The 23,763-nt window shown below is 40.1% G+C and overlaps 1 protein-coding gene across 6 annotated transcripts in view; it reads left to right on the top strand.

The window, feature by feature from the left end:
• The window catches only part of ndrg4 (NDRG family member 4), a 68,698-nt gene that overhangs the window by 14,706 nt on the left and 30,229 nt on the right, over positions 1-23,763 (top strand). The window contains exons 1-2 of one of the 6 annotated variants that reach the window (XM_046393828.1): positions 4,746-4,940; positions 7,850-7,923. In XM_046393828.1, coding sequence (XP_046249784.1) covers positions 7,850-7,923 — 74 coding nt within the window. In that variant the 5' untranslated portion in view covers positions 4,746-4,940. Of the gene's footprint in view, positions 1-1,502; positions 1,586-4,745; positions 4,941-7,849; positions 7,924-23,763 lie in introns of those variants that run through there. The other 5 variants (XM_046393832.1, XM_046393829.1, XM_046393831.1 and 2 more) reach the window with 5 other exon arrangements.

Below are 23,763 nucleotides of genomic sequence, written 5' to 3'. Positions count from 1 at the left end.
GTAGCGCAGCTCCTTTACAAGATGGGGCAGTGTGTAATGCATGTTCTTCAGCAGTGTGTGACTGAACAAGCAACAAGTTAGTGCCAGTGATTCATGAACACACATTAGTAAACATGAACTTCACAGACTATAAAGAGCCATTAACTGCTAGTATTACTGAGGTTTGCAGGAGTTCACAGGCCAGAGGTTCAGTTTTTCATGCAGTGAGGAGAGTGACAGTGAAGAAAAGTGTAAGCAGTTATGAAAGTTATGAGTTTAGCTGTAAATGTACAGCACAGGTTACAGTTTTTCAGTAAATAAAGGTAGTTTCTCAAGTCAGGCCAAAATAAAGTTCCTGTGTGTTGTTTCCCAACTGCTGGAAAGGTGAAGGAAAAACTTGATTTCTTCTGAGAGGAAAATAAACGCTCCCTCTGCTCCCCGACTACAGTCTGGAAACTAAGCAGGAAAGGCCAACAGCTGAAATCTATTTTGTTTTTGTTCTTGTAGTTATATACTGTTATGTTACTGTTATGAAATGTATGGCGCTACTAGGTTGTTGCTCGATTGCCTTGTTGATGTTGCAGGTGCATGCTTGCCTTTGTGTGCAGCACACAGGAGAGCATACAGTTTTGCTGATGTTTGAAAGGCTAATATAGAATATGAAACTGAAGCAGATTGTTTTGAGGATGAAAACGTGACTTATTACAAATTATTACATTTATGTTTTTTCAGTAAATTTGTGGAGTTATTGGAAATCCAGTGCTGTGATTACTGGGATCTAATTCTACAAATACTATAGTGTAATACTATTAAGATTACTCTAGTCTATCTGACAGTGAGAATAAACAGAATGGACATCAAAACAAAAAGCACTATAGCATGTCTACCATCTTGTTTTAGTTGTTTGGTCATGAAGTGAAGTACTGGACAAACAAACTCAGCTAAACTACAGATACAGTACATGTAAAAGTTGGCCTTACCTCTTTAGAAACATTCATGGTTGGAATTGGAGTAATATCACTTTCAGTCTATTGGACTGTTATACATTTCGTGGTGTGTTAATGATATTTTAATTCATGTTAGATAACTCTCAGAATTAATCACTGTGGAAGACTGACTGCAGTGGACTAGCTTGTCTCACTTAATTGTGTGGCTGGGGCAGCCTATGAGAGAAAGACCATGTCTAATGTGCCAGGCAGTGAATGAGACAATTCATAGACCTTGATCTAAAAGCTTGTGACATGTGTCAGCAGATATCAAATGAATCTGCATGACACACACACGTCAGAAAAAGCTGCTGGTGGCTGTCAGAGGGTTTATGAAGGAATCTCTTCTCTTTTCTTCAAACTTCCATTTTTCCTTGAGGGACGTTTTCATGTAGTGTTCTAAGTCATTTTCAGTAGGTTGTAACCTTTTCTCTAAATATACTTTTACGTTTTATCTTATAACTTATTTATTTAGCTGAGCTGATACTGTCCAGAGAAGTTCACAGCAAACTGATGCTGATTGTTTTTTGCTTCCAGTTATTTTTGCGGGATCCATGACTGTAGATGGATGCATATGGAGGTGGCAAAGATTGAGCCTGTGGCTGCCGAGCTACAGAATGGTAAGTCTCCAGCCACACTGTGTGGTGGCCCACAGGTACAGTTATTGTGACCTGTCATCTAGCTACCTGTATGACATGCAGTTCAAAACAATGACACACTTAAGTTACTAAGCCAATGACAGCTTCAGCTCATGCTTTGTGACAGCACCACACAGGCAATCAGTGCTAACATCTCTTTATTCTCTCTCGAAAGTTGTTCATGCTCATAAACAGTTGTATCTATTTTCTCATTGCTCATAGGATTGTGTTTAAACGAAACAGATATTTAGGGGGAAAAGATTATCTTAACCTTATTGATAAATGACCACAACCAAATGGAGTTAAGTTACTGTTGCATCATTGACCATTAACCCCAAATTTATAAACCCAAGAATTCAAGCAGCATCACACCTGATAGTGAAAGCAGAAAAAATGATTACAAAATCCTTACAAATTGGAAAAAGGTTGGCAATTTTAAGACAAAAATGTCATTGTAAGCAGTGCAATGTCATGCTATGTCATTTTTTATCCTCAAAATGCTCTAAATTTGTACGTGAAATCTAGGCTGCATGTTACATAATGAGACACAGATATCCCTTTAACAGTTCCGAGTCTGAATCATATTAAATGTTCCATAACATGGTAGAGCATCTGCTTATCTCATGAAGGGTTGACTCACACATCTATTTAAATCTAATACATTTAAATTACATTAAACCCCAGTGATTGTTAAATGTTGTTAGAGCAAGTTTGATAGGAGAGAGTGTTTGGGCACGTTCAGCTGTCTAGTCAGTCAGACTGTGGTGTGCTAAGTAGGTCATGCTGTCCATGAGAAAAAAGAAACAGGCAGGCAAAGCAAAGGAAAAGAATGGTGGGATGGGCAGAGAGATAGATGAATGGACAGAAAGATGGATGGCTCCACTTGGACAAATAAAGGGTTGAGTTTCCCAATGCAAAATAATAAATAAATAAATAAAATAAAAACTTAACATACAAGAAAGTCTTAGAAAGATTTTTTTTTTTCAAAATTTAAGGATTTCTAGAGCATTCAAATGTTAAATTATTGTAGAAGGTACTTATTCAGTACCTACCATAGAAGGTGATCATCAGCAAAACATATTTTAGCCACCGAAGGCCCACCTGTTCACTATATTTCGAATATTTTCACCACTTGTGCTTTTTTCTGCCCTTTCTTTTAGCATTGTATTTCATCAACTGTAGAACTTCCTCATTCCTAATCATGCCATATACTGTGTTATGCAGCAGGTGTAAACAAGATTTTTCACCACAGTGACCATTGTTTTGTTAGAAAACCTGGATGGCCTAGCTTAGCTTAGCTTGGCCCCTCTAGTTATGTCAAAGACACTTTTTTAGATACAATAAAAACGTATTAATGTAAATGTCTTTTTGATGTAGCCATGTAGTCAGTGTGTTATCCTTTTTGCATATAACATAATGAGCCACATGGCTAATATCTGGAAGTCAGTTACTGTAGTTAGCATAGAAATATTAAGTTGATTTTTGTTCTTGGTTATTTTCTTACAATAAAACATGGAGAAAACTGCAGATATTTACCCAAACCCGGAAGTCGCTATTGATACGCCCGGCCTGGAAGGGAACCTGAGCGTCCTTTTTCCATAGCTCCCAAGTATTGACCAGTGTCACAGAAGAATGCAGTCCTAAACCAAGTAGATTTATTTTTCATATGATAAACGAAAGAAGTCATCAGGGTGAGCATGGTTCAAATTAACAAACAAAACAGTTCCAACAAAATAACCCAAACTGGCGTTAACAAATAAAACAAAAGTAACTACAATCATCTTACCTAAGTTTCCTGACCAGAAACAGAAGAAAAGATAATAAAACAGCGACAGCAGCATTTTTAAGGATGATTAGTCTTCCCTCCAATCAGTGGTCACTTCTTACAATAAGACAAGAAAACACAACAGAAAAAACAGCACCACCTCCAGGCAGGGAGGAGAACAAGAATAGCTTATCAAACTGCAATACAAATTATGACTCAGGGTCAGAACACAAGTTATTTTTTCTTATTTTCACCAATCACTATGGAGCATCTAGGCCACTTTTTTGCTTCAATTTGCATGAAGTTAAAATCTCCCTCCCTTCTCTTATGATGGTTAATCCTGTGTTTCTTGTGTAAGAGCTCTCTTTGGCTTAACTGTTTATCCTACTAGCAAAAGTGCCTTTCACTTAAGTAACACCAGATGAAATGATGACAAAATCAAAGGTGTGAGCTGCAATTCTCAAGGCTGAAACCAGGCTACAACAGGTGGTAGTAAAAGACAGACTCTGAATCCTAAAAACATTAATACATTAAAATGATGTGATCCTCCTTTCACATCAGCCCAGCCCTGCTCTGCTGCATTATCTTTGGAACATACCAAACCATTTTGAAACCAAACATGTTCTACTGCAGGGAACTGATCTCGGAAACAAGGTTTGAGAATATCCGATGTTATAAACATGTCATATATTTTTGAGTGTCAACTGTACATGTTTTACCGTAGACTGATGAAGTCAGAGATCTACCAGAGCCACATGGATGATGTTGCTATCAGTGGTTCTATCATTTCATGCCCCAGTTGCCCAAACATGGTCAGTTTCTTTAACGGTAGCTTTAACCAGACAATGAAGCTCTTCTGGTTGCCTGCAGGCTGTTGTGTTTGTTTGCTTGCTTGTTTGTGTGTGTGTGTGTGTGTGTGTGTATGTGTGTGTGGGTGGGTGTGTGTGGGTGTGAGGATGTCTGCAAGCCGATATACAGTCATTTGGTGTCAAAATTGGATGTTCAGAAGAGGACATTTTCTTTCAGATTTGGATAAATGTATTCCTATTTTGTCAGTGTGTTCTGAAAAGGATGAGTAATTTCAAAGCTGGCATTTGGCAACTCAGAGCTGCAGTGTCCAGCTTTCAACAACAAGTTGAGCACACACATTGGACAGACATCCACGCACATATACGCTCATCTCTTTTCCTTTTTTTTTTCCTTTCTTGCCTCCTCTCCGCTACTTGCCCCCATTTCTTTGTCCTCTTCCCTACTTCTTTTCCTTTGGTCACTTCTCTCTTCTGGTCATTTTTCAGTGCTGTGGTCTTCAGTGTGCTGCATCACTGGTGAAGCCACGTGCTCTCTGTTTATCACCAGGAAGGGGAGGGAGATAGAGAAAGAGACATAGAGAGGGGAAGACTGCATCTCTCTCTATCTCTCTCTCATTTCGTCTAATGCACCCACAGACACAAACACTCAGCGACGTACACTCCTCCAGTCCTTAGTAGCCTGAGGGACGCACGCACGCACACAGAGACCAAAAACAGCTAAACCAGACTGTACCAACTCGAGGATCTCTGAACCACACCACAGGTACTGTAAAGCTTTGTCTTGTCTGGAGCATGATTTTAACAATTTGCTTCGAATAATGTGTGTTATACAGTTGTCCTATAGTGTTTTTGAATCAAAACTGATGCTAAAACTCTTTGTGAAGCTGACACGAGCATAATGATTTTAGTTTATCCTTAATCTGTCTGTGAACCTAAGATTTAAGCTCTCATATGCCGTAGCTGTTTTCTGTCGGGGGACAACAGGAGGAGGAGGATGTTAAAATGCGGACAGGATTTTTTGGCATAGTGTTTGAGAACGCTGCTGCTGGGGCTTTGTACTCTATACTTTAATTCCACCCCCTCCCTGCACACACACACACACACACAGAGTCGTGTTTCCATCACCTTTGGGGACATTTACTTAGACTTGCATTAATTTCCTTAACCACCACCCAACCATAACAGCAAACATTAGCTGCCTAACCCTAATCTCAACCTAACTTTAAAGCAAATGTTCACCCTAATATTTAATGATTTATGTTGTGGGGACTTGCGTTTTGTCCCCATAAGTAAGGCAGGTTCTCACAATGTGACTGTGTAAAATTTTTGTTCCTGCAACAACAGGAATACATGTCCACACACACACACACAAACCCTCCATCGCCTGCTTCTGCATTGGCGTGAATAGCATGGCGACAGGTTGAATTTATTGACCCTGCATGAAACAAATTGCACCGTTTACATTACAGTGGAGCCAACACAACTAAAAAGATTAGTATGGGCTTGACCTGAAATGTAGTGTCTTTGCATTGTGTTATATTTGTATTTACAGTGAAATGATAAAGTTGGGTTGATGTGTTGAAGTTGCTGCGTCAAAGAGATGTCTTGGCACTCTCAGTAAACACCACAGATCTAAGTGTAAAGTGGGATATAACTGCAGACAGGAGGGAGCAGTGTGTGCTAAAGAAATTAATTTTTGGTTTGCAGCAGACTGAAGTGAGTGAATGATGAATCTACAGTAAATGGAAGTCGTAAAAGTTGATTGAATTTGGTGCAGGCTAGTGTTAGCGGTGCACTGAATCTCCTTGCATTTGTTGAATGCAGCAGGCAACAGCTCAGAGACTGAGGCTGTAATACATAATGTCATGATGGATGTGAGTAGGTGCTTTTCTGGAAAAGACCCAATGATCCTCTTTGATCTTTTAAAATACCTGTATTCTGTCTGTTTGTAATCAGTTATCACTAGTAATAATAAACTTCTCACAAATCTTTAGATCATAAGTAGACTATCAACAGAATGATTAACTGAATTGTTGTATCCCACTCAAAATCTTTGTAATTGCAACAATGTAAGCGTCCCATTTTTGTTTGGTCCTGGTACATAATTAAGGATTCAGAACTCTGCTCCCCTTTCCTTGCAGAGGGCATTTTTTATATTTTGTGTTACAGCTATAAAACTTATTGGCTTTTTTTTTATTATTTTTTTTTTACTACTGTGCTGCTGCTTGAGAACATGAAACAGCCACTGAAGCTGAGACTGTCTTTCCTTTGGGAGCGGATCTGTTTCTCAGCTCATGGTTTATAAATAGATTTACAAAGAGCAATAGACTCCTGCTTTTGTTCCTATATGAGCTACAGGGAGCCAATGCTAGCTCGCACCTTATCATTGCTCCAGTTAGTCCATATTTGGAGAAGGGATTTTGAGCTGTGTTCATATATACAGTGGCGTCTACATTATTGTATTATCACTTCGATTCCATAAGCCAAAGCCACATGTGGTTAACCAGCTGGAGGGTCATGTTGTTAGCTGTTGCTTACTTCCATCTGTGATTTGAGCACTTCTTATGTTACTCCGTGGCCTCATGCTTGAATGTTAATTACTTCTTGTCTTAAATTTTAAACATAGTGCTCTCAGTTTTGACAATCTGGACATTAAACTAGACCCTCCTCTTTACTATAGGCTTAATGCTGGGTGAACACAATGACTCAGCAGGTGCTGAAAAAGCAGGACTCAGGGCTAACTTTAATGAGGTAGGCTAACCAAGCAAACTGTCATTTCTCTGGCTTAAGGAACATTACTAGTTTTTCTAAATGTTGACAGTTGTGAGAGACACACAGCTTAAGTCTGGTGATATCTGGGCCTGTTGAAAATAAAGGAAAGATGTTAGCAACATGTGATTATGATGTGTTCCATATGCTCAATAGTGGCACATCCTGCCATCACAAGCTCTAAGGATATTAATTATTAGTTTGTAGTCCATTGATTCATGCAGTTGCTGATCAGTATTAATGAGTCATTGGTTTGTATTTTGATTCTTTCTGCTTTAGAACAATTTGTCTTGCTCCTTGAATTCCCCAAACCCCAGTCTTACCCCCTCTCCCACCCACTGGCATTTTCAGCAGCTAAACAATGGAGGCTGGCACTGCAAGTGGGCCACTGGAAAAGCAGTGTTGTTATTACCGTGTTTTGCATGCTGATATATTTCTTCTTTGCTAGATGTTTCTGTTCGTTCTTTACTCCAATTAGATGGGGTCTATCCAACTGAAATTGGACAACACTATTATTTAAATCAATTACAGTTGTTCTTTCTCACCACAATTACAGGATGATAAAAATCGGTTACTTCAGCTTTAAAGACCTCACACTAGATTTTTCAAGGACTGCACAATCTGCTTTTCTATTAATTGATTATGAGATCTAATAACTAGAATAGCATCAATCACTCAGTCACATGACAGTCTTTTTCTATTAATTGTTAACCTTCACATTTCTCTCCCTGTGTTTTATGGCCATTTCCACAGGATCTTATTGATACCTTCAGTCTGCTCTGTGTAGTTTTAGTGCATGAATTCTCTTATAATTCTGTGAATCTTATTACTGCCTTTGCACCTGCAATGCACCAGCACGAGTATAGCAGATCTTGTCTCTTGTATTTTTATACCCACTGCTAGATGGGGCCTGGATTGTTTTGGAACTTCCCTCCCAAGGCTGGCTGCACGGTTCCACAGAGCCTCCTGCAGACCATGTACGTAGGATCGTGAAGCTACTTTACCTACCTACATAACGTGCCATACCGTGCCACACAGGTCTCTTCCTTATTTCCGTCCATCCGTTCCATTCTGTCAATCAGTCAGTCAGTCAGTCCGGTGTTTCACATATTCATTCTGCAGCAGTGGGCAAAAGCCCACAAATCCAATGACAATTCATCATTTAGTTAAACATGCAATTAAACAAGCATCCTAGGACAGCAACGGGATGAGTAGTCCATCTGTCATCTGACAAATATCTATTTAGAAATAATTTCTAAATCACAACAGATACTGGAACAGATACTGGGAATTAGGCTGGGAGCAAAGCCAGTCCATGAAACTGAAAATTCCCTCAACAAAATTTGGCAGCAACCTATTCCAGGATACAAACTGTGTCGATGAGACTCTTCCAGCATGAGCTCTTTCCTCATTCCTCAGATTTTACACCCTTTTATTGTATAATATCTTTAAATCAGCTTTGCCAACCTCTGGAGCTCATTCATTCCCATTCAATCCCGTAATTCAATCTGTAGTGGTAAGTTGGTTCTATCTATCCTGGTTTGTTTAGGGCACAGCTATGTACCGGTAGTCATAGCGATGAGCTGTTCTCTCTGGGATCTGCATTTAAACATTTCCTAGGTTCAAAAAGGGGCTGCACTGATTCCATTTTTTTCTGTAATTCATCAAGTAGATGATAAAATTTAAGTAAAGTATTATAAATAAATTTGCACAGCACCCATTTTGGTGAAATTTCTACTCCATGTTACCTTGTAGCGCACAAACTGAACTGTTGCTCAGGCAACAATCCAATGTCCAACCAGTGCATTGAAACAAATCCTGTAGTAGGATTTCTGATGCATTTTTCAGCAGCAAAAACAGTTTGATTGTGTGATTTTAGATAACTTTCACACACACTGGTTAATATTACTATGCCAATATAGATGCTGAGCGTAACAGCACGCTCTGTCATCATGCATACACACACACCTTATTTTTTCAAAATGTGTGTTATCTATTGCTGTTGCCCGTCCGTTTGACAAGCCAGCCTTTGTTGCTGGCTATCCTGTGTTAATGTCTGAGTCAGTCTGGGAGGAACTGCATGTTCCACACATCTCTGCATGTGTATTTATTACATTTTTGTTACTGAGCATCACTGTGTATGCATACAGCTCATCTTCAAACTAGAAAATGCATTAAAGCGTTAAACGTCTGTGGTGAGAATGAATATCTTTGTAAATGTGCCTGCACTAGAAAGCAGTTTCATTCAGCATATTCATTGTATGAAAAAAAATTTGATGTATTTGTGGTCACTGCTGAGAAAAACATCATGAGTGGTATTCAGGGCAAATGTTGTGCTCCCTTAGAGTTAAGGAGATCCATTCGTTAAGTGAATGCTGCTGCTGACATATTGGTTATTGAATATTTGCACTTTGTCACTCGGGGTCGCTAATGGAGGAAGTCTATTAAATGGAGGATGGCACATCAGAGTCAGCCACTACATATAATGTATGGAAACATGATTTTGCATTTTGCTTTCAAGATGAGTTATTATTCATCTGATTGTCCCTTGTTCTCAGTCAATAAAAACTGAAAGAGATTTGAAATGTGGCTGGTTACAGATTAGTAGTGAAATACAAATTTGAATTCTTCAAAAATAATAGCATAGCCTGCCATGTCGGGATCATAATCCATAAAGATAAAAATAATACATGCGATCTGTTTCCACATCTCCTCCTCAAATTCTCCTCAGCTCTTTCTGTCTGTGAAGTTGCAACAACCACAGGAAAACTCTGTTGTTATCATCAACTGTCGTGTTGACGTAATTAAAAATTAATGTTTTTATGAATGAGAAAGTGCAATGAATGGAAATGACTTGGGTAGAAGACGACCTGTTGTCTCTCAGGCCAGTGAAAGAAGAGCTGAGTAGTGACACAGTGCAGGTGAGAAAAAAATGCATTTGAGTACCTAGGTGACATGAAAGCATTCAAGAGCAGTGTGTTCTGAAAAAGTTTCACTGTTACTCTGCATAATCTGCAGACTTTATTGTTAACAGTTTAGGAAGTCTGTTCACACTGACATCCAAGAACTGAGATGGTGAAATTTCTTGAAACAGATGTGGAAATTGAATTTTTTAAAATGTCAACCCCTACTGTATCGGGTTGTAGGCAGACATCTCAGACGAGAATAACTTAACTTAATGACAGGCTACTGAGTATGGTTTTCACAAAGTCAGAGCTTCCTTCAGTCAGTGGTGTTAGTCTCAGATGGTTTGGTACCATGCTCATTCAGCACAATACGCTAATTTTCTCTATTTTGTATCAGCAAAGACAAGAATAGGGTGTTTTACAATGTGTTTGATAACCGTGCATTTTATCAACCACTGGTGGTGTCAAAGTACTCCTGTTGAGCTTGTGCAGTGTCAATTTAGAATTTGAACTGATCGTGGATTCAATGTTACTTTTTTTCCCCTACATACATAGTTTAATTTATGCCCTTGTACTGTAATAGTCAGGTGCATACCACCTGACCACAGCATAAACAGTTTGATTCTTGGCCAGGGGCAGTTGTGTGTCACAGTAGCCATAGAGTCAGCACACCCATAACCATAATCAGATAAATGGAAACTCTGCACGGAGCAGTCCAAGTTTAGCAAATTTTTGTTTTTATTTACATATTTCCCAGTAAACTTGGGTGGACAGTAGTAGTAGTTTGCTCTGCTCCTGTCCCATCCAGAAATAAGATACGGGGCAATCACTGCTGTTGGGGCCATGGGTTCTGACCTGTTTTTAACGCACACTGTAATAAATCTGAGTCTTTGAAGGAAGTGATTTCTCTTTGAAACCATTCATCCCCTCAGCATGCTTCACTGAGCTTTGCTCCACGACATCTGGTTCTCCGTTTGGTTCAGGAAGGAGACCGGCAAACACTCCCCTCCTCTGTCCGTGTACTGCTGCTAGCCACACACTGTCTGCCCGTCTGCCCTGCTGGCACACTCCCTGCAGCCCTGTAAGCGCTCCATAGAAACACAACCACTAGAACTGACATTTGGTTGCATTTTTCAGTGTGGCTGCCTGGGCGATCCAACTGTGCCATTCAGCTCGAGCCAAATAAATACAAATCATGGTGTGTGAATATTGGTGAACATTGTAGTAGGCTAAGATGTAATGTGTGGCTGTGGTTGGTGGTCTGAGCATGATGATATGTCTCAACACCTCAGCAAACCACAAGTGATACATGGAAAACTGAGCTAAGAGGTGGAGATATACAGTATGTCACAAAAGTGAGTACACCCTTAACATTTTTGTAAATATTTTATTATATTTTTTCATGGGAGAGCACTAAAGACATGAAATTTTGCTATAATGTTAAGTAGTCTGTGTACAGCTTGTATAACAATGAAAATTTGCTGTCCCTTCAAAAAAACTCAACACATAGCCATTAATGTCTAAGCCGCTGGCAACAAAAGTGAGTACAAAATGTCCAAATTGGGCCTAAAGTGTCAATATTTTCTGTGACCACCATTGTTTTCCAGCACTGCCTTAATCCTCTTGGGCATGGAGTTCACCAGAGCTGCACAGGATGCCACTGGAATCCTCTTCCATTCCTCCATGATGACATCACGGAGCTGGTGGATGTTAGAAACCTTGCACCGCTCCATCTTCCGTTTGAGGATGCCCCACAGATGCTCTATAGGGTTTAGGTCAGGAGACATGCTCGGCCAGTCCATCACATTTACCTTCAGCTTCTTTAGCAAGGCAGTGGTCGTCTTGGAGGTGTGGGTCGTTATCATGCTGGAATACTGCTCTGCGGCCCAGTTTCCAAAGAGAGGAGATCATGCTCTGCTTGAGTATTTCACAGTACATGTTAGCATTCATGTTTCCCTTGATGAACTGTAGCTCCCCAGTGCCAGCAGCACTCATGCATCCCCAGACCATGACACTCCCATCACCATTCTTTACTGTTGGCAAGAGACACTTGTCTTTGTCCTCCTCATCTGGTTGCCGCCACACATGCTTGACACCATTTGAACCAAATACGTTGATCTTGGTCTCATCTGACCACAGGACGTGGTTCCAGTAATCCATGTCCTTAGTCTGCTTGTCTTCTGCAAAGTGTTTGAGGGCTTTCTTGTGCATCAACTTTAGAAGAGGCTTCTTTCTGGGACGTGTAGTCTGAGCACTGACAGACTGACCCCCCACCCTTTCAACCTCTGCAGCAATGCTAACAGCACTCCTACATCTATTTTCCATGGACAACCTCTGGATATAATGCTCAGCACGTACACTCAATTTCTTTGGTCGACCATAGCGAGGCCTGGTCTGACTGGAACCGCTACTCTTAAATCGTTGTATGGTGTTGGCCATCATGCTGCAGCTCAGTTTCAGGTGACATGTTGAACTTCCAGTGACCAGTATGAGGAGTGTCAGTGATAAGACCAAATATATTTCCCATCTGTTCCCCATTTACACCTGAGACCTTGTAACACTCACGAGTCACATGACGCCAGGGAGGGAAATTGGCTAACTTGGCCCAATTTGGACATTTTCACTTAAGGGTGTACTCACTTTTGTTGAGTGAGTACAGACATTAATGACTGTGTGTTGAGTTATTTTGAAGGGACAGCAAATTTTCACTGTTATACAAGCTGTACACAGACTACTTAACATTGTAGCTAAGTTTCATTTCTTTAGTGCTCTCCCATGAAGAGATATAATAAAGTATTTCCAAAAATGTGAGTGATGTACTCACTTTTGTGACATACTGTATGTGACCTTTTCAGTCCAGAGCAATTTTTTTAAAAACCTTTACGCAAGTTATTGAGGTTATAGATTGTAGTGACAGAGGCTGTTCTCCACCCATGTGTTAATGTCAAACATGTCGTTCAAAAACCATGGCCATCATAACCATAACAACCTCCACTCTTCTGGGAAGATTATACACTAAATTCTGAGAGCTGACTGTGGGGATGCATTAAATACACACACAGGCTAGAGCTGGAGATCTTTGCCCGAGCCCGACAGGACCCAACGGGACCCGATGGGCCGGGTTGGGTTCGGACTTCGTTTCTATCATTATACGCGGGCACGGCCCGGTTCGGGCATGGGCGGTAAATGAGTGGTCAGATGATGCGTTTCGCTTAGTGCAAGAAAGATACAGAAATGGATGCTGAGGAGCTTGGTTGCACAGGTGTGGAAAAGTTTTGACCATGTGCATAATGAGACTAATGAATACATGATGGTAAAAATGTATAAACGACTCCTTCTTGACAAAAGGCAAAAGAGCTGTGTGTGTGCGCACATTTAAATAATATCAGCCTGTAGTGGATTTGGGCTTTGAAAAAAAATGGGTTCATTCAAGTTCGGGCCAAATTCTGTCGGGTTTGGGCCATGTCGGGTCTAATTTTTAAGGCCTGATTACAGCTCTAGCACAGGCACCCTTGAAAAATGTCCCTACTAAGGACTCTGTTGTAGAAATTTAAGGATCCTGGACTTTAGTACAGTCCTTCTATGGCTTTCAATGACATAGACATTTCAATGACAAAAAAAAAGTTAACTGGGTAGAATTTACATGTAAAACAACAAGGCATTCCTGCTTGATTTTCCCTCCAGGCTTCTTCAGTCTCTGACAAAGGAACAGTGAAGTGCAAAAAGTACATTTTCCAGGGAGCTGTCCGCAAGGCCTTAATATTAAACACCAACATGTTTTTGGTTTATGGTGAATATGTTTTTGTCTTTGGGCTGTTTGACTGCTTTGAATTTGTATTATTACATTATGCAGCTGATGTGATGAAACATTTTGACCTTACTATTTAGGTTATGAACTTACACAACTGAGGAGATAACAGGCGACTATGAAAGTTATCTCAGCTTTTAGTTTGCTGTCACACCGGAGAGCACAGGTTGCATGTGAGACAATGTGTTGATTAAAACATCCTGATTATCCAAGTTAAGAAGTGGTGGAAATGACCTGAATACCACTGGCCTCCTTGTCCATGGTTGCATTAAGGTGGAATTAATAAGGTGAGCAAATATATTCAAGCCCAACCAGGAGTGGGCTTCACTTCAGCGGCTTTAGGCAGTGGCAGCTCTTCATCCAACTAGCACACTCCTTCAAAGCTGGGAACATATTTTAGATTAGACACAAGAGCAGGATTTAGTCGAGTTGGTATGCAAGTTGTAGTTACTGCTGATACTTGTCCACACACTCAGGTCAGATCTAACTTTCCTTATAGTAATTGTTAGCTTTTAGAGGGTAATGCTAATTAATGTTAATTAACTTTAGACAGATTTTGCTGGACAAGTTTGTTTATAGATTACCTCACAAAGTGCTTCACAAAAGGAAAAAAAAACATAACATAGACAGTCCTCTATTCCTAATTTTCCTTCTTCCCAGGTCATGTAAAGTGATTACTTCCTTCATGTTGTCATGATAAATTCAGAATAATGTTTTTCCAAACAGCCTGCCCTTTACTGGTAAACTTTTAATCTGAAATGGCTTTCGTGTGAGAATTTATGGTAACTTGTTAAGGGAGAGGCAGGTCATGGAACTGAGCTACACATACTGTATACTTAGTTATAGGTGCTTGAATTGATAGTTAGCTGTCATATAGTGACACCACCATGGAACCATCCTAGCAATGTGCCCACTTTCTTAGGAACCTCAGCAGGTTTTCAGGTATGTGAAAAACTTGGCAGGGTCAGTCATTACTTGCTTTACCTGCATGAGTAATTCAAAGGCTCAAGTCCCTTAAGAGTGTCCTTTATATGAACTAAATGGACAGAGATAAGGTTATTAAGGTGCTGAAGTCTCACAAGTTAAAAAATTCAATTCAATTAAATACAATATGCAGTGAAAAGAAGGTCTCAAATTTTGATTTTCAATCAGGGAACATGCAAGATGGTCACTTAAAATTAGGTATTAATGCAGGTATGGTAGGCTTGTATGATTTCAGGTTTTTTGCGCTTTAGCAGTGTACACAGTATAGCTGAAATCTGTCAGCTATACTGTGTACACTGCTCATCAATTTGTTAATCAAATTGCCACAAGATAGCTGCCATCCTGTGACCCTCAGACCAGTTTCCTCTCAAGGATGATCAAGTTTAAATTGAATAATTCTATTAATCGATTATATGATTATTCCATCATAATATGATTTAAAAGAAAGCTGATGTACAGTAGTACTGATTTATTTCAAATATTACAGAATGTGATGTTTAGTAGCTGTTCTGGAACTTTCAATAACATCACATAACCTTCCTCAGCACATGGAGTTAGTCCAGCTGTCGAAGCACTTTTACGACTTCTCATTCATGTTGACTTTAAACCTGACTCCTGATGAAGATGAAGAGCGCGGTAGATGAGATGAACTGTGCCAAGATGTTTCCTAACTGCTATTTACAAGGTCAAGAATGAACTGTGAACCTCAGTCTGCTAATTATAATATTTATGTCTTGCTCATGCAGTTTGCTGATTTATCCTTTATTTATCCATTTTTTGTTGTTGGCTATTCGTAGTTCTACAGGTTTCACTATTATTACTATATTCAGTCAGAGAAAGAGAGAGAGAGAGAGAGAGGCTGCATCTGACGGGTTTGCCTCTTAATATGGGATTTTAAATTGGTCCCAAATTGAAATGCAGGTACCATTAAAGGGCTCGTAAATGTGTCCTTCACAAACCTGCCAATACAAGTAAAGTAAATAAATGAATAACACTGAAGATTAGAGGGGCTCAGTCCTGTGTTCTCTGTACAGACACATAAGTGCTGGAAACTAATATTAGTCCTTCCCCTGCACAGTGGCTGCTGTAATAAGTCCAACTCTCAGCAGAATCTTAGACCCTTAAGCGGTCACAGCTCTGATTCCACCACCGAGAGCTGAGGCAAAAATAAAGCTGTGAGCACACCACTGTGTGACTGTCACTGGACACTGTTTTCTTTTGTTTTACCTCAATCAGCTTGCTGTCTCTTACAAACACTGTTTGAATGCAAAAATACGCAAATATCTCCTTTAGTTCAAAAACTAGGTTGCTCTTCTTGCTGCCAATAAAGCTGAATTTTGGGATATGGTTTGAGCACTTGTAAGAGGCACAAAGCTTTCATCTGACAGCACTGATGAAGAAGCTTTTCATGCCAGAAGAAGGAGCTGATAGCTGATATTTAATATTTAATCCTCCACTCTGACATTGATATCTTTGCTCTGGGTAGCTTCTAAGCCACAGAAGACTCCTCTAGCCATTCAGCAGCTATAAATAATTAAAACTTTCATTTCAAATGGTGGAGAGAACTGAGTTGGTTACTGTGATTTAAAGACACTTGTAAGCAGCGTCATGGTTACAGGTTACTTGTTCTGCCTACAAGTATGTAAGAACATGGATGTCAGCAGGTGTGTGTGCGTATTATGAGCGTGTGTGGATGCAGACCAACACGCTGGATGATGGTGGTGACAGGGATGATGTGTAGGAGCAAATGTCGGAGCATGTCAGTCAGGAGAAACAGCTTGAATGGAGGAAGCTTCTTCAGGGGCAACATCCACACAGTTCCATAACACATCAAGACATCAAGTGAACAGGAAGGCTATAAGACAGCCGAGAGATGAAGGGATTGACTGTTGTTCTTCACATTGTTTCATTTTTCATTCTGGATTTCATGGTTTGCACTGTATTACTCTGTTATGATGAAGGTAGATTTTTACACATACTCTTTGCATGCAGTAAAAAGTGTTTTTGATGGTTCATCTATAATAACAAGCTCTCGTCCCAGTTCATCAAATACAGATGCTTTGTCATATCACTTCTGCATTTCACCCAGACACGTAAAGAAACCCTTTGGTGTCTGTGGCTGATGATGAAACATCGCTTTGCGATGCAAGTTTAGGCATAACAAAATACATTGGTAAACTCTAACAGTTCCTTGTGCCCTTGATGAGATGCTGACTAGTACCTTTTGTACTCGATGGCTCTGTATAGACCTGTTAAATTCTGATTGGTTGTTGCTAGTCAGCTGTGAGCCAAACATCCATGCATGAACAGGCCAATGATGTGAAGCACAAATGAAGCAGCTTATGCAAGGATGATGTGCCATGTGAGGACAAAGCTTTGTTCCATTTTCAGAAGCAACACAAAACACTTTATACTTTCAGTTTTTTTTTGTGGTGCAAAAAGATTAAATAAAATGGTAAGGATAGAAGCTCTTTGAGACTCTACTTAGTCAAAGAGCTTTTTTAACACTGAGCGTGCTAACACTGAGAATGTTAATATGCTGATGTTTAGTATGTTCTTGGCTTGCTGTGTTGGAAGCGAACATTTACTATTTAGTACTAAAGACAAAGTACAGCTGAGGTTAATGTGAATGTGATGACTTTTACAGATAAAATTTTAACCTGCCGATGATGCTGGACTAAAAGGAGGGATTTGTCAAACTTGTAAATTCATCCTTTGGGTACCATGAGTGGCTGGTTTTTACGTCAATGTAATGACACTGAGACATAACAAAGAGCCAGCTCATTCCAGCAGATACACTGTTACATACACACTCTTACATTTAACTACTGTGCAACATGCTTTCTTATCTTCATAAAAAGCTGTCAGTTGTTGCCGACGTCAAGTTTGAAAGCTGCAGTTCTCTTTTAGCGAAATATCTGTAGCAGTCTGTTTTTGTGTCCGTGTTTGTACTTCACCAGTCACTCCATCTTCTCAAGCTCTTCATCAGCTGGCAGGTTGTGGTGTGTGATCTCAGTGGACAGGACGAGAAGCAGGAGGGACAGACAGAGAGAGCATCCACATCCTTTAGAGGGCTGTTATCGTCTTTGAAGTGTGGCAGCCATATGTCTCATTAATGCACTTGAGCAGAGTCAGTAACCTTGTAGCCTCACAGAGCAGGAGGAGACAGGAAAGATGAGCCTCAGCAGTTTAATTCAATGCGTTTGTATTGTTGACTGAGCAGATTTTCTGGTATGTTGAATAAACTATTGAAATAAAAGGAAGATACATTCAATGTGACACTTTTGTTCTACACCAAAATTCCAGCTTCAGTGCATTTATTACAGTGGGTTCTATCATGTTTCTTTGGTGAACATATCACTCAGAACATGACTTTGGAAATTTCACTCCTAATGCTGTCTGGTTTCTGTCACAGGTTTCTTTCCTTCTGTCATATTTGTCCCCCTGCTATTTCTCTCTCTGACTCAGTCTCTTTGGGCTGTCCCAGTTTCCAGGTATCGATTCAGTGGTTGCACATTAGATCAGATGCTTCCTCTCAACATGGCTGTACAATTGATTTTCTGTGTGACCGAAAGCTTCTCTCTGAGCCTCTTTGCTGTTCCTGCATCCACTTAAAGTACGACTGGAGCTAAAACAATGGATCCACCTCTTCGATCACCCATATGTAATGCACAAATGGATCAGGATCAGGGAAAGTTATGAAAAAAACAACTTCACTCTATCTGCCCAGATAGAGAAGCTAAACATTTTAATACACACAATTCTACTCCATTTGTCTTTGCAACACTGCTCAAACTCTGTCAGGATGCACGTGGATCATGCATGAACATCCCTTTTCAATATCAGATACAATTTGTCTGTTGGAGTGAGGTTTTTTGTAAATTTTTGTCAAAAAAAATAGAAATTATATTAACTTAACTTAAGTGAAAAGCATCCAAGGGGGTGAACACTTTCATGGGCTCTGTTCATTTTATGAGTACTGTACTGTGTACTGTTGTAGCCTAATGTCAATGTGACCGTTACACCAATGGGACTTTGGTGACATTGCATTCTAAGTGCATCGACACTGATGTGGAGTCAGTTTGCAGCTGTGGCAGCTTCCACTCTTCTGGGAAGGCTTTTCGTGGGATTGTGGAGTGTTACTGTGGGGGTTTTTGCCCAGTCATGTAGTGGAGCATTGTGTGGTGGTGGACAGGTGGGGCTGACTCACTGTCTCTATTCCGAGGTTGGCGCTCTGTGCAGGCCAATCAGGTTCTTCCGCACCTGTCTCATCCAGCCATGTCTTTATGGACTTTGCTTTGTGCACTGGGACACAGTCATGCTGGAATAGAAAAGGACCTTCAACAAACTGTTGCCACAAAGTTGGAAGCATAGCATTGTCCAAAATGTCTTGGTATGCTGAAGCATTAAGATTTGCCTTCACTGGAAGTAAGGGGCTGAGCCCCAACCCTGAAAAACAGTGTCATACCACACCTGAATTCAATAATAAAGAGGTGTGTACTTTTGCCTAGTGTACTAGTACAGTACAAGATAACTCATTTTGTATTTCCTGTTAAATTTCTGTGTCATGTGAATGTATTGTGGTTGTGTTTTGTAGGTTTGTGTTCATCTTACGTGACAGACAATCAAATAGGTGAATAGAGTCAGTAGTTACATAGATAACACACACAGGACAGGGACAAAGAAATGTGATCAATTGGAGAAATAAAAATTAAACAAACTGGTCACAGTGCTGACATATATTTGTGTACCTTTCATAAATTCTGCATTCTTCTGAAGGGCACAAAAGATAATGAAATGAAAGTGATAATGAAAGACAATAGAAATGGTGCCTCATAACCCTGTATCAACTGAAGGAGGAGAAAAAGAAAACAAAGAGAAAGGCAATGAGAAAAGGTTAGCACAGTGTAACTGTAAGAGGTGTAATTTGGCAAGATGTACTTGTGAATGGAGAACAAAAGAGGACATTGAGTAAATTGAAGCAGGCGAGGAGAGAGCAATAATGCTACTTCCACGAGTTGATACAATGACAGTGTAAAGATATTATTCATATTATCTTGTCAGCTCTGCTCTTGCTGCTTTGTGAATAACCCAGTGCGAAGTACATACAAACAAATGTGATTGCTGTAAATGTGACTATGAATTAGACAGCACACAAGATCACATGGAAAATGCAGAATTTGGTCTTATAAGATGATTGGAAACTAGTAAAGAAATTAGTGTGACAAAGCTGAGTCAGACCCTATGGGACAAAGGCAAGCTGTCCTATTGGGTCTGTAAAGAGAAAAAGAAGCAAGAAACTGCCGTAAAAGCAGCAGTTCTCCCCAAACTGCAAAAAATCCCTCCTGTTCCAAGAAAAAGCTCCTTTTTGGCAGTGTTCCTTCATGAAAGAGAGCACACAGAATACAGGCCTGTAAATAACTTCTCACCCACTGACACTTTGGCTGCCTGACCACAGTTGGTTAAGGGATGATGAAGAGAGGCTTTGAAGTTAGACCCTCCACTGTGTAGAGAGGACTGTGATGACCACAGTACCTTACTGTTCAACTCAATGACTTTACTGACACGACACTGCTTGGAGGAGGTGAAGTGTAACATAAAGAATTCATGATGTGAAGATGCTAGTGTGAGAGGATACAAAATATCCTGGTGTGTTCGCACCAAGCCTGAAGCAAATGTTCAGCTTGCGTTACTGGCACAAGTTAATGATGCATCATCAGTGCACCATTAACACACACTCTAGACATACTATCATGTATGATTTCTAAACCACCATCTTGTATTCAGGAACAAGAACACCATAGTTGCTCACAATGTATAGCAATAGGTCAGGAGAGGACAGCACCGGTATCTTTCCACCAGCAGCAGTTGGCGTCACAAGGCCAAATATAGCCAATGTAATGCAATGGTAATTGATTTCACAACCAGATGTCTTACATAAGCATGTCAGAGTGAATAGAGATGGTGAGAAAGAAAGGGATGCGATGGAGTGGAATGAGGAAGGAGAAAAGATAGAAATGGGAAGATAAGATTGAGTGAAAGAGAGAGAGTGAAGTGACAGAGTGTTAGAAAAGAGACATGCTGGAGTGGCATGAAGAAAGAGAAAAAAATTCAAAAGATGCTAAAAAGAAGGGGTAGGACACAGGAGGAGGGTTAGACAAAAAGATTTTTAACAATTGTCAAACAGTGCTGACAAGTTTGAAAAAGTGAAAAACAAAAAGAAGCAAAGACAGACAGAGGTATGTAAACTGAGATTCATCAGTAGAGGATGCCAAGTCAAGAGCAGCAGACATAATGCCTGGGTGGACGTAACACATGTACTATCACACACAAACCAAATGGACGCTTATGCACATGTGCCTTTATGAATAGTTAAGTCAGTAATGTTTTCATCCTTAACCTTAAAGCTGCACTAAATAATATTTTAATGTTAACAATGGATCAGATCATTATGTATACAACATCACATGAAACGGGTCTTTCATAGTGATGAACTCTGTATAACCCAGCTGTGCAGTGAGCTTTTGTTTTGGTTTTATGTATAAATTCTGTTCTCATCAACCCATAACTTTCCAGCAGCAGTTGGCAGTTGTTTTCGTTAAGAAAATGCTTTGAGAAACTGACTTTACCCTCTGTGTTGTGCAAAACAGACAGTGAATATGAGACATGCATGCATCAGGTGACCAGAACACTCATGCTGCTCTGGTTCAGTTGGATGTATTACCTTTGCTATCTGCTTGTATGTATTAATTCATGTTGTATTGGTGGATCTCATCTCTGGGTTTTGTATAATGCTTTGTGTTGATGGATCCATAAACGCACAAGCTTTAGGGGAGAAAATGTTTCCAAAGTAATGCAAATTCCAGTGAAAAGTAAACAGACGATCACAGAGGCAAATTGTAAATCAATAAAAACAGTTATGTAAGAAATCCAAGCAGGGAAGAAATAAGGATTTGTTGAGGTGAAAGAAGGATAAGGAATTATTTACTTATTTATTACATCTTTCATGCATTCAAGCAACACTGTGGCCCATTTTTTTAATCTTTATTTTGATAGTGACAGATGAAGAGGAAGACAGCAAACCTCTCTCTCTCACAACCCAACCGGTCATGGCAGATGGCCGCCCACGTTGAGCCGGGGTCTGCTCTGAGGTTTCTGCCTTCTAAAAGGAAGCGCTTGCTCATGGGGGCTTTGTTGGGTCTCTCTAAAACTCAAATTAAAGAGTTTGGTCTAAACCTGCTCTAACTGGAAAGTGTCATGACAACTTTTGTTGTGATTTGGCGCTATATAAATAAGTTGAACTGAATTGAATTGAAAATGGGGACAGGGAGGTGAGTATGATCGGGGAAAGGTCATCGGCTACAATCCAACAAGCAACAGTTGTGACCTTGCAGCACTTTAACTGTTCTGCTACCAAGATGCCTGCCATGCTTTTGCTTCTGTCTGATATCAGGGACCAACTGTTTCTAAGAATTGCCATTTGCAATTTTTTATCACTGTAAAATGCTTATACACCGTGTGAGAACAAACAGCTTGACAGGTAGCAGCAGTAACTACTTGGGGAGGGCCTTAGTGAATGATCCAAAAGGTCAGTTTGCAGGCTTTTTAAGCAACACTGTGACCCAAACTTTAGTAGGTTAGTGAATGAGGCAAGAAAATAGAGGATTAGTGAGGTGGTGATAAACAGAAAATGATGACAGAGGAAAACTGCAGCTATAAAATAAGAGAGCAGTAGGAAGTGGGGTGGTGTTGTTTGCTCTCTGTTCTTGCATTAATACTCCTCATGGCTCTATTCCAGCGGCCTCAGAAAGGTCATACTCACCCATTTAATAAACTGGTCACGATGGGAGGGAGAGAGCAAGGGAGGAGGTAGAGGGGAAGGTGAAAATGATAGCAGAGCAGAGAGGAGAAAAAACAAAATATTACATATATCCTAAGCTCTGAATGGTGTATGTTTTAAGGCTGACAGATCAGCCTGTGAGGTTTTAATTGTGTCAGTTTTGAGCTGTCATTGATTCTTGAATTGTGGTTTCATCAGGATAGCAGTACCTTTGAACCAGCAATGATAATATATAAGGTTATGAAGCTAAAGCAGACAATTGCTAACAACTCTAGTTCCACTCAGCTCTACAGAGCGTTTCAGCTGTTTTCAGCTCACTGTTTTGGTTTCACTTTTTTGATTTGACTCTCACAGATGTCTTTTGCAACTTTTTTTTTCCTCAGGAGTCATTGGAGAAACAAAATGGTGTTAAAAGACAGTAAAAGCTGAACTTGAACTTCATCAAGGGGCCAAATACACAACTCTTAATAATAGCTTTTTTTCTGTCTCTCTCTGTGAGCAGCAGCTCTGACACTCCAGGGTCTCGCTGTCTCTCTCTCGCCCTCTCTCTCTCTCTCTTTCCCTCTCTCTCTCTCACACACACACACACACAAACAAACACAAACACACTTCATCAGTTGCTTGTGAGCGACCGTAAGTGGCATCTGGGCTTTGTCTCTTTAAGAGTGTCAGATAAAAACACAGATTACGCTGAATGACTGCCAGAGAGAGGAGAAAGAGAACAGTAGAAGACAAACGAGGTCGAACAGAGAGAAGAGGATGGAAGGAGACAGCAGGGAAGAGACAGAGAGGTGTTGTGTGTACTGCTGATATCAGTGTGAAAGTGCTGCAAGCCATTTAAGGGTCAGTTCCCGAAATGACAAAAAGCTTCTATTTGCCCTGGTTTTTGGGATATTTGCCACTGAAATGTCTGTTACTTTCTCAGTTCAGTGGAGGTTAACAGAATGTTGTTTGTGCTGCTAAATGCACTAAATTTGAAAAACTCTGCAGCATCACAGTAACAATGTACGACCACAGACTTAACGGCAGCATTTTTGTACTTTGTACTTACATAAACCCAACCCAATTGTTTCCAACAATACTTTAATCACTGCAACAGTGTATTTCTTTTGGCAGCCTGTTGCTGTAACATCCAGGAGAGAGTCAGAAAGGAACTGAAAAGACTGACTGAACGTGAATTGAATAATCATTTAAAACACGATGTTAGATATTAATCGACAGTGGTGGTTGTTTTGCAATGAAGACAGCAACTCCCATGATCCCATGCTACTTCACTACA

This window comes from Scatophagus argus, chromosome 7 (assembly GCF_020382885.2).
Source record: "Scatophagus argus isolate fScaArg1 chromosome 7, fScaArg1.pri, whole genome shotgun sequence".
Taxonomy (NCBI): Eukaryota; Metazoa; Chordata; class Actinopteri; family Scatophagidae; genus Scatophagus; species Scatophagus argus.
Note: the sequence above shows the minus strand (reverse complement) of the source record. Positions and strands in the feature narration are given on the sequence as shown.